The 12,164-nt window shown below is 41.8% G+C and overlaps 1 protein-coding gene across 1 annotated transcript; it reads left to right on the forward strand.

Moving 5' to 3' along the window:
- Window positions 1-1,725: 1,725 nt before the first annotated feature.
- LOC147436869 (uncharacterized) lies at window positions 1,726-2,331 on the forward strand. The gene has a single exon (XM_086486486.1). The coding sequence runs from the start codon at window positions 1,726-1,728 to the stop codon at window positions 2,329-2,331; it is 606 nt and encodes a 201-aa protein (XP_086342612.1).
- Window positions 2,332-12,164: the final 9,833 nt, after the last annotated feature.

Here is a 12,164-nt window from a genome sequence, read left to right on the forward strand (position 1 = left end):
GGGCCAAAGAAGCAAAATTCCACCTATGAAGACATAGCAGATCCTAGAGCAGCAAAGCTTTGCCGGCTCTACAACTAGTTTTTACACATATGCAGCAAAAGGCCACAGAAGTATACCACACCACCACATGCTATTGCCACAACAATCACTTGGGCAATAAAGAGAAACATCCCGAAGGAAGACAATTATGCTCAACACATCTATGAGCAAGTAATTGCTTTGCAGAACGAGAAGCCAAAGTACATTGGAGGAGCCGAAGTGTTGACTAAGATAGCTGATGAAGCTATCGGAGCAAGGGACCAATGGCCAAAGGCTCCCTCGCAAAACCAATGGCTAAAAGAGATAGATGAAGATGAAGACCAGCCAGAGGTCACAAAGAGAGTGTCAACAAGGGCAAGGCGGAAACTAGAAATTGTTTCCGAGCCAAAAGAAGAAGAAGACGAGCCCCTCAAGAAGAAGACCAAGAAGAAACCCTCTCCAAAGCAAAGTAAGAGCCAGAAAGCTGCCAGAATGGAGAGGCTGATTGAACAGTTTAGAGCCGAGCGAGCTTTAAAAGGAGATTTTGAGGAAAAGTGGGCACCAGACCCAAAAAAAGTTGGAGCCAGCTCAACAAGACCAAATATTGATCAATACGATCAATATATCAAGGCTTATGAAGAATCAGAAGCTATCTTGGAGTAGCAACCAGTAGAGCCATACACTGAAGCAGAAGTTCAGTACCTAAAGGAAAGGAAAAGATAGTGGAGGAGACGACTACTGAAGTTGAGGTGGATGTCCTAGAAAAGCCCGAAATACAGCAAGAGGAGAAGACAACGGATCCAGTTCAAGAGAAGAAAGAGCAATATGATGCTCTAATAAACACAGGATATACTCAGGAAGAGGCCCTCAAGGTTGTGCATAGCACAAGAAGAACGGAGAGGAACGGAGAGGAGGACCAAGAATAGATTAGACAGAGAGCAGAGGTTAGTACCTGAGAAGGCAAAGGATGAGTTGAAGCTAAAGGAGACTGTAGTAGAAAGAGCACTTGAGCTTGAAGATGAGGATTAAAGAGATATCTAGAAAGTGCATTAACTATTGCAGCAGATCAAAGCTCGATCAAAGACAATGAGGGACAGCAAAGAAGAAGCAGAAAATGAAAGAGATGGACTAATCCTCGAACTTGCTGATGCTTCAAGAGAGGTGGCCAGTGCACAAGAAACCAAAGAAAGAATTGAAGATGAATTGGAAGCTACAAAGGACGAGCTCATTGAGCTACGAGAAAGGATGGAGCTGCAGGAGAGAACAAATCTAAGGCTTAGATCCACACCAAGAGCTAGCAGAGCAGGAGTAGAGCCAGAGGGAGCAATAGTCCCTGTTCTGGAAGATCAAGTCCGGAGCTTTCAAAGAGAATTGCGGCTAGAGCAAGTGCAGAGATTGCACATTGCGGAGGGCTCATTGGGTGCAGAAGAACTACTTACATCAGAGAACCAAGCACTGAGAGAGGAGAATGAGGCCCTCCGAAAGCAGCTCCAAGATCTGCAAGACAAAATGATAAAAGATATAGAGGTTCAGCAAGAAGAAACATGCGGGGCAGCCGTGGAGCTACCAGAGACTGGGGAAGCCACAACTATTGAAGATCCAGCCCCAACACAGGAAGAGGCCACAACATCAAGAGTTACCGAGGAGGAGGAAAACAGATTGCACAAGCAGATAGAGCAGGCAACAGAGGAGAGTGCAAAGGCGGCCATGGAGTGGGAAAGAAGACTCTTGTTCTCCATCGGACTTCACGGGTTGGATACTAAGGTGCTACAAGAACAGTGGATGCAACCTACATTGCCCCTTCCTCTACTAAAGTTTGAAGTGTTGAAAAAAAAGAAAAGGCTAGAAGAGGAGCAGTACCTCGCGCTATATGAAGGCGACATCACAAAAGAGGAGGAATCAAAGAAGATAGTATACTCCCAGCCGAGATGGAGGAAAGGGTGGTTGACAAAGTACCCAACATACCTAATCTATTTGGTGGAGGCACCCAAGGAAGTTAGAGAAGATGCAACATTCTGTCCAGTGCCACGAGTCAGGAGTTGGCAAGAGCATGGCAGAATCGCAGCAAAGAATCCAAATTGGCTTAATTACCCCAGGATGCCAGGACCGAAGGTGGGAGAGAGAATAAGTAAGGCCTACATGGTGAAAACCCTAACGGGCACCATTAAGCTCTTTACTGGCTCTCCTGACCTTTCATGTCAAATGCTTAAAAAGATTTGCAAAACATTATTGGCTTGCATTGAAGTGTTCGCGCCGGATAAAACTGCCAGCTCAACATTGTTGTCAACGGCCGACACAGTTGGACAGATATGATGTATGATCTAGCCTTACAGCCATCTCCAAAAGTATTACACCTCTTTTATGAGAGAATCATGTTTATGCCGAGCTTCCACATGCAGGCCTTTGAGGAGGCATTCTACACTGGTTTCTTTACTCATGAAAGTAAGATATTTGGCCCTACACTGACCATTGGAAACCTGAGATATGAGTCACATCTTCAGATGTTGAAATCGACGGGACTCCACTAAAGACAGAGCAAGGATGTCATGTTAGGGACGACATGAACGTGGAGGGGGGGAGTGTTGAGCCGAGGACCACACCTATACATTTTTTCTCACACTCATGTTTTTGTAAACACTTATTGTAATAAATGTCTTTTTGACATTTCATTTTTTTCATGGAGCTGATTCATTGTAATTAGCGAGACTCAATTGAGTTTCCAGCTTGTATTCCCCAAGTAGTTTCACCTGCTTATGTAATTAGATTAGAGATGTTTTCACACCTCCAAGGCTGAGGTATAAGAGCCAATTTTTGTAAACCTAAGGAGACAAATTTTGAATCATTAATCAAAGTGAGTTTTTTGGAGCGTCGTGACTGTGTCTGAGTGAGTGAGTGAGAGAGAGAGAGAGAGAGAGAGAGAGAGAGAGAGAGAGAGAGAGAGAGAGAGAGAGAGAGAGAGTCTATCCTCTTGCTACGCGAGCTACGAGGCGCCATTGGAAAAGCGACACTGCCATTGTGTTAGCAACGGTGAGAGCTACGCACCGATACCAAGCGTGCGCGCATTCGGCTTCTACACGAGGTGAGCTCCCACGAGCTTCTATGTGAGTTTTCTCCCTACCTATGTGTCGAAATTGAGCGTGCCATATATCTATAGAACCGCAGCGAGTAGAGCTACACATTAGTACCATCGGAGTCGAGATTCGGTCACCTGTGTTTTTTGGCATGTCTTCTTACCGCATGGAGTGGTTACAGGTTGAGATTGTATTGTAGATTCATAGGGTATTGTCCTTACCTAGTGTAGAGACCCCCCTTTGAGTTTGAGGCTGATTCGATGACTCTAGATCATGTTTCGGATAGCATTCATTCGTAGTACGGATTTCAGTCACTTGCGTATTTGAGAACTTAGATTTGATTTCCTTGGTAGTGATTTGTCGTTAGAAGGCCGAGTAGGTGATTTGACACTCATCTATTTGTTTCCATGTGCCTGCGGGTCAAGCTCCGTCCTCGTCTGACAATCTTGTTTGTTGGTCGAGTTCTTGCTATCATAGCCACCGCTAGCGGCGTAACCGCCACAACACTCATGTTTCAGTTATTATCACTTATTCTCTAGCTTCCTACTCTTTATGCTTTGCACTGGCTTAATTGCCGTTCTCAAGTTTTAACTTCCTCTTGCTCTTCAATTTGTATCCGAAGCTTTGTCCCTTGCTTGGCCACTACACTTGCTTGGACCGCCTTGTTTTTTCCTCTTGCTTCATCTATCTTTGCCGTGGCTTGAGAGGGAGAGCTTGTATCTTGCTTTGCTTCTCCCCTTCTTGCTTTGCTTTGCCTTGCTTCTCAAGCATGAGAGAGAGAGAGAGTCTTCGCTTTCTTCTTCATACTCGAGAGAGAGATCGAGCTCCCTCATGCCAGAAGAGAGAGCACAAGCTTGAGAGAGAGAGAGAGAGAGAGAGAGAGAGAGAGAGAGAGAGAGAGAGAGAGAGAGAGAGAGAGAGAGAGAGAGAGAGAGAGAGCCTTAACCCTCCTGGCTCCCTTATGACGCCATGGCTGAGAGCAAGAGAGAGTGCCCCTTCCTTGCCGACTCCTTGCTTGCCCGTTAACTTCCTCTGACTTCCTCGTAACCCTCCCGTTCTCTTGTTCATGCCCTTTTTCGCTTTTACTCCATGTCGTTTCATGCAAATCCCCCTTCTTTAAAATAGCCTTCTCTTCTGCAATAGCGCCGCCGTCACTGCGCAGGATCGCATATGATGATGTGGCAGTCAGTGGGAATCAAGTGCACAAAATTCAATGGAAGCATGGCCGAAAATGTGTGCGCTAGCGACCTCTACCTTTTTCTCTTCTTGCTCGACATCGTCCGATGTTCCCTGTGGCCAGTGCGAGTCTCCTTTCTCCCCCATTCGCTCTGCTCAAGACCCTCATATTGCACCACATATTGTTATGAAGGAGTTATGAATTGCATTGACGTCAATTGCATGGTAGAGCAAATAAGGTCTATACATAAACATGTTGATTCAACACATGCACTACATTGCCCTAACAACTCAGTGTCTTTTAAGAGGACTTTTATTAGGAGGGGAGAGGCTTTCCAAATGCGGACCCAAATTACGTCAAATCAAATAGATGTGTGCATTCTTTTTTGCACCATGGCCAGATTTTTGAGTTTTGGGTTTAACATTTCTCAAGTTTTTGCACATATACCCATTAGACTAAGCTCAATCAAAGATATGGATAAGGGAAAAAATGAGTCCCTAGGTGTGTGTGTAGATATGTACATAAAGTGCTTTTTTGCTATTTTAAAGCTATAATAGTGAAAATTTAAGCAATGCACCAAAAAGTTTGGTGCACAATGTTATTTGATATTTTGGGCTTGGGTTTTGCTATTCTTCTTTAATATTCTACTAAAAATATTCAAAATTAATAGTGATTGGCCACGAGCGTTCGATGGACAAAATTACTTTGAAGTCAATGTTAAGTATGAAGCCTGATTTACCCATTGTAATCTTCTATATTAAAAACACACAGCTGTAAGGCCCCCGTTATGATGAGGAGAAGCCATCGTGCATGAAGAAAAATCACTCGTAGGAAACCATAATTTTCATGGCCATCGAAATATTCCTTTTTCGCCGAAATATTATGGCCGAAAAGTGGTCGAAAAATGGCCGGTCGTTTGGTCAACTGATCGACGGCCGGTAGTCAATGGCCGATGACCAGTGATTTGAAGTCAATGACCGATGGCCGATTTCAAAGGCAGACTTGTCTTCTCAAGGGCCACCACACATGGGTGGATTGGAGATCCAATTTTGACTTGTCTACACAAGGGCATCTACACACAACTGCCTCTCATGAGAGAGGGCAGCCCTTTTGGCCTATAAAAGGAGGCCATTTCTACACACATTTTGGAGTGTGAAGTTGATGCAACAAGGTGGGTGTGAGGTGGTGAGAGTGAAGCAAGGTGGAAGCTCTATTAAGGGTATAATCCCTTTGTAACTTACATCTTGTTTGAAGCACTAAAGCCATTGAGTGGCTGTTTTCCCATGGATGTAGCCCACATTGGGTGAACCACGTATATCATGTGTGATCTCTCTCTCTCTCTCTCTCTCTCTCTCTCTCTCTCTCTACTCTATAATCTCTCGTGTGTGAAAGTTTGTCTCTCTCCATTAAGTAAGCTACTCAAATATCTATTTAGCTACGTCCTATTTCCTAACAGTCAAGACGGACATGACATAACAATATGGAAGAACTTGGAGCATGTCCATGGAAAGCCTAATCAAATTCTTGAGCAACATATGGCAAAGTAGAGGTAGGCAAATCTATGTAGATCCAAAGTAGGTAATTTTTGATCCAAGAGTATATAACATGACATGTAAGGACTAATGGGTAGTTGGGGCATATGATGGTTGAGGCCTACCTTATTTTTTGACGAGATTATGTTAAATGATGTGATATTTATTAAATGGAAAAGATGCACAAAGACGGGACGTATTCCATCGAGACCTATGATAGGGACAACAACTTTTGACAAATGGGGCATAGATTTTGTGGGCCCATTCAAGGAATAAAATATCCATACTCAATATATCATCGTAGACATGGACTATTGGACCAAGTGGGTTGAGTCAAGGCCTCTAAAATGATGCAAGGATGATGACTTTATTCTTGTATGAATATGTCTTTACATGATATGTTCTACCTATTGAGATAATACATGACAAGGGTATACATTTCTTGAATGAAGTGATTAACCACTTCCTAGATGAATTTATGATCATCCATGACAAGTCTCCACCCTATCACTAGCAAGCCATTGGACATGTTGAGCATACAAACAAGATATTGAGCTCAATCCTTACAAAAATAGCTAGTTGAAGAAGGAAAAACTGGGCAATGCAATGCATTTTGCATTCTAGGCATATGAGTTGCCTACAAGCCTGCCTTGAACACTACTCCATTCAAATTAGTTTATAAACTAGATTCCATAATACAAATGAATTTTTTGTTAACTACCTTAAGAGTGGACAATGAGCTAGAATGTATGGGCCATGAGTCATTGAAACCGGGAAGAAGAATCAAAACAACGAGATGAACAAAGGCTAGCTACCATTACACATATCTATAAACAAAAAAATAAAATAAAAAAATTCTTTGACTTTAACCTAATTACCAAAGAGTTCAAGAAGGGGGACCTTAGTGCTAGTGTATTCCATTAAGCAACATATCCCAAAGTTCAAAAAGAAGAAAAGGGACCATTTATTACGAGGAAATCTCACTATTTTGTGCAATGTGCATGGGCAGCAACACCATGTCTATGCAAGGCCATGTAATGTGGTCCTATTATGCCAATTGAAGAGCTGCAATACGTAACAATATGATGTGCAAGATGCGGGTACCAAACAGATTGTTCACTTGCTTTTGATGCCATTGCTCCACCTAGACTACATTTTTTGAACAAAAGCATTTGAAGATGGTGTGCTCTTTCTTTGATGGTTGGTTTGTGGGGTATTATTCGCTTCAATTCCACTGTTGGTGTTTTCTTGTGTACCCACTTGTACTTTGGTCATGGAGACAATTGAGTTGATGGCTTTGGTCTCCATTGCAAGGTTGTCGTCGTTGGTTGGGGTTGGTTTGATTGTTGTTGGCACTTTGGTATCCTTTGATACTTGGTTTGGCTTGCTTGAGGTTTTGGTGGTTTTTTGGGTTGCCATTTCTAAGTATAATTGTGTCAAGGTTGGCAAGATTTGGCTGGTGGTTGTTGCTACTGCTTTGTGTTGCTAACCATTTTTGAGATTGTTGGCTTTGGTAGCCAGATCTGCTGTGGCTTGCTTGCCATGATAGATTTCTTCACCCATACCTGTCTTGTAGCTCATTCGTTCAACGATCGTGCAGGCCTAGGATTCATTATTGGAACCGGTTTTATATTAATGGACCGTACTTCCCAAATATGATCACTTTGTGCCAAAGGAGTGACATAAGGTGGCCGTCGATGTTGATTGAACTAAACTGACCATCTCGCCTCAATTTTCCGCTTTGAGCTTGATGTAATTGGTAGTCAGTTGTCATCTGCCATCTTCATGAATGTGGACTATTTTATGGCATTTTCTCTAGCTCCAGTGTCTACTAGTGCTTGCTCTATCGATCCATCTACTAGTTGTATATTGATCCATATATCCAAGCCAATTTGGCTATGTCTAAATTGCTTCGGTTTGAGGAGGTGTTATTGCAGGTTGTTGAAAGTGGACATTGTTTTGTCGTTCTTTGCGCTTTAAAATCCGTAACGTTGCTTCCTCTTGAGCTCGCGCTTGATTAGCTTGAGCTTGCTTCTTCCTTTCAATTGCATGGTGAATCTTCTCTAGAATTCCTGTGGTAGATGGTACTTCTTTAGTGTTGTAGCCACTAATCCAGTTGGATATTTCTTCTCCCTTTAATGTCGTAAGTTTTATGGCTCCACTAGATGATATGTCGCTAATCATGAATGGATCATTTCCTTGATTTTTTAACTTTTTGGAATGTTAGGTAACAAAATATGGCTAAAACATTGATTGTAGCAAAATTAAAGTAACAATAGTGAGCATTTCCTTAAGAGAATTCTTAAAGAGCCACAAAGGAGAGCACTTGATTAAAGGTAGCAAAATGAACATTATACCTAGTTAGCTTGGTATGAACAATACTTGTAAAAGACAGAGAGAGAATTAGAGAAATTGATAACAGTTTAGGATCAGATTTACTTGGAGCTGCTAAAAGGATTTTGTATTATAGATTCTTCCAGGAAGAGAGACTTGGTACAATACATGCTTTGTTTTCCTTGAGACCTTGTTGATGCAATGAAGATGGTAAACTTCATGCACCAAATTTATGCCCATAACTACCTTGCAAAAATATTAACTTGTCCTCAGCCTCAATCCCAAGACCTTAAACACCTTCAAAGGTGGAGAGAGCTAGCGGGGAGTGAGGGAAGGGAAGAGGAAGAAGCAATAGCATACGATAAAGAAGTACTTTCCTCACCATAGATCACTCTTGGAGCTTAGCTTAGCATAGTAATATAGATGATAGAGAAGATGAGCATGCCATTGAAGCTTGACTTTTGGCTAGATTTGCATTCCATAGCCAAGAGGTGTTGATGTATGCTCTCTACTTCTCAAGCTTGGAGAAGGAGATGGAGTTCTTGCTCAACACAATGAGAGAGTGTGTGAGTATGGGAGAATGAGCCAAAATGAGTCCCGTCCTTGCCTAGGTTAGCCCCTCTCTGTCTTTACTCATTCTTGATCACTATTGGCCCTTGCCAAGCCTGGCCAATCACAGGCTATGGTCATTTTAAAGAAATAGGGTAGCATTCGAACAAGTGTCCTTATTTTCCCTGTTGAGAGAGAGAGCTTAGTTAATTAAGTAAATGTATCTAAATTCTCATTGGACCTCTCTAAAGGCCATCCAATATTTAGGCACACCATGAGGGCAACATGGGTAGGTGCTTGACATGTGTCCTTATTGCCTCTTAACTCTTGGGCTTGCCTTGAGTGTGTGTGTGTGTGTTCTCTCTCATGACCCTACCTTTAGGGCTTGCGCCCTCCTTTGTAGGAGTCATGCTTGAGTTTGAACACCTCAAGTGCCCCTCAAGCAGCTCAAGCCCCTTATAATCAAGCGCAGGCTATGGTCATTTCAAGCAATAGGGTAAGCATTTGGACAAGTGTCCTTCTTTCCCCTTTTGAGAGAGAGAGAGAGAGAGCTTAGTTAATTAATTAAATGCATTTAAATTCTCATTGGACCTCCCTAAAGGCGATCCAATAGGATTTAGGCACATCATGAGGGCAACATGGGTAGATGCCTGACATGTTTCCTTAACTCTCGCGCTTTCCTTGAGTGAGTGTGTGTGTGTGTTCTCTCTCATGCCCCTACCTTTAGTAGATGATGATATCATCAAAGAACACTCCAGTAAACTTGCGATGTGGTCTAAAATTTTTCTCCATTAGGTGGTTGAACTTGGTCGGAGCATTTGTCAAGTCAAAAGGCATGACAAGATATTCATAAAGACCAAATGTTGTGGGGAAAGTGGTATTTACAATATCTTCATTCACTATCCTTCTTTGATGATAGCCAATTTTAAATCAATCCTAATTAAGTAGGTAAATCCTTGTAGCTTATCAAATAGATCTTCTACCCACGGTATGGGAAATCTGTTCTTGATAGTTATCCAATTTAGTGCTCTAGTCAACATACATACGATATGTACCATCTTTCTTTTGCATTAATAGGATGGGTGAACAAAAGGGAGAGGAACTACGCCTCACCATCCACTTGTATACCAGTTCATACACTTACCTCATAATCTTCTCTTTGTTGAGCTTGAGGAACTCTATAAGGAGGTTTACTAGGTGGTGACTCCCAAGTAGAAGCTCTATCTTGTGGTCAAAATCCCCTCATTTGGAGGTAACTCTCCAGGGATGTCGTCAATAAAAAAATCTTGAAATCTATTTAGGAAATTATACAACTTTAATTCCTCTTGATTCCTACCACTTTGATTTGGTAAAACATTAGGATCATTTATGGATTTTTTGACAAAAATCATGTACACAAAAATTGAGTTTTTTATGGACTTATCAAAAGCAAGTGAATTTACAAGAGGTATAGTACGACTTGACTCATTAGCATCTTTGTACATATTCTTTTCTCAATAGGTGAATAAATTCTCCTTTCAGGGAACTTCATATTGGCAGCCATGTAGTGCCCCTATGATAACATCCTGATGTTGGAGAGGGGAGATGAAAAGTCCTTTTTGTTGATTGTTTGGCAGACGAAGCAACAAGCGGCCGTTTCCAGAGAAGGATCATATTTTTATGAGAAACCATTGTAAAATTCTTTTGTAAGGAAGCATCTCTAAGCCGAGAACTTGTCAAAGGATTTATGATTATTCTTATGGGAGCAATTGTATAGTAGAGAGCCAGTTAGAAGTTTAGGAGCTCTTGGCCACACAAGCCATTTGTATAGACCTAATCTATAAAGGTCATTTTTTGTAAGTTTGAACATGATCCTTTTGGATGGAAAACTGAGAAGACAGCGTACGTTTGAGAGCTCCTTCTTGTTCCAACTTGTAATCTTCGCCATTGTGGCTACGATAATCCAAATTCAGATTTGTTTATTGCATTGTGTTCCTCTTACCTTGCTCTTCCATTCAAGTGTAATCATTCAAGATTCGGTGTAGGTTTTAAACTACGAGTTTGAGGCCTTAGATCACTGTTTTGAGTGTCTATATGCGTGTTTTATGTTGTTTTGACCCTAGGAGGGACTTCAGGGACCCTAAAATGACCCATTAGGATCACCTGTTCGCTGTTTTTGCTGACGTTGAGACGAACAATTGCGATCTTTGTACCTCTCCAGAATGTTGTGACAGTGATAGGATATGTTCCTGATAATCCCCTCTAGCCTCTCTTCAAGTTTCGTGCGATTCCGATATGATTTGCATGGTAAACGGGCGTGATGACTGTAGAGCTGTGTAGAAGGACATAGGTAGATTACTTGGCGGTAATGCGTTTGTTGTAGAGTTAGTAGTTGCATCTCTTCGAGTTCACTTCATTAGGATTGACACCCTAGTGAGTTTCCATGCTTCATCCGAGTCGCTTCCCTTGTATTGATAAATATGTTGATGCTTGAGAGCTATGCTATGGACGTCCGTCGCCGCGATCCGCAAACATTGGCGCCGTTGCCGGGGAATGCACCTTAGGTGATGAGTGACCGAGTGCGCAGTTAGATTCCTTAAAAAAGATCAATCCACAAATCCATTTTACACCTCGGTTAGGTTGCTAGACAAGGGTTTAGAGCTTAGTGGTGTCTAGAGCCAATGGACCGGCTAGATCCTCTCTTAGGAGATTTAGGGAGCTGTGAGTGAGAGTGTTAAAGCATTTTTGCTCTTCAATTTCTCTAATTCGATTGAGTACTGAAATCTCACCCAAAATCTGTCGTGTTTGTTTTGTTTGATTCATTTCCTTATGTTTTTTCAGTTATGTACTTAGGAGTAGGATAAGCAAATCACATTCCAATCAGATTTGGGGTAAAAATTAGAGTTGAGAAACTAGGAAACCATAACTTTGGCCAAAAAATCCATAAGACTCTGAAATTCTGAAAATTTGACCAAACAGGGTTGATATTGATTCAAATCACAAAGTGGTAGCACAAAACATTAGGAAACACTTGTCATAGGGAGCAGACAAAATTTCATCAGATTTGGCCCAAGTACTACGATCGCGATCGGTGTACCTTTGGCCCAGATCTAACTCATTTTTGACCTGTTCATAGACCTAGACTATTTAAGATATCAGGAGTTGTCAAAACTCAAATTGGACATACTGTCAATAATCTGCAAGCAAAATTGTGTTGAGATCATCGTGAAAGTGTTGAACCTGCTGACAGTTGGAATGATACAGTGATCTCATAGCCATCCAGTGTATTCATTGCAGAGACCGATCAAGTAACAATCCATGCAGTCAGGAATTGGAAGATCATTCCATCTCCAGGTAAGAGGTTTGGATTCAGTCAGTAAATCCCACTTTCTTCATGTTTTTGAGATCTGGAAAACAAATCAACACCAGACACCTAAATTTAGTGGATCAAACAAGTGTTGTATCAACGGAGGAGAGTGTAAACCAAGGGATAGTATGACCGTT

Source organism: Adiantum capillus-veneris, chromosome 17, assembly GCF_014529385.1.
Source record: "Adiantum capillus-veneris isolate H3 chromosome 17, ASM1452938v2, whole genome shotgun sequence".
Taxonomy (NCBI): domain Eukaryota; kingdom Viridiplantae; phylum Streptophyta; class Polypodiopsida; order Polypodiales; family Pteridaceae; genus Adiantum; species Adiantum capillus-veneris.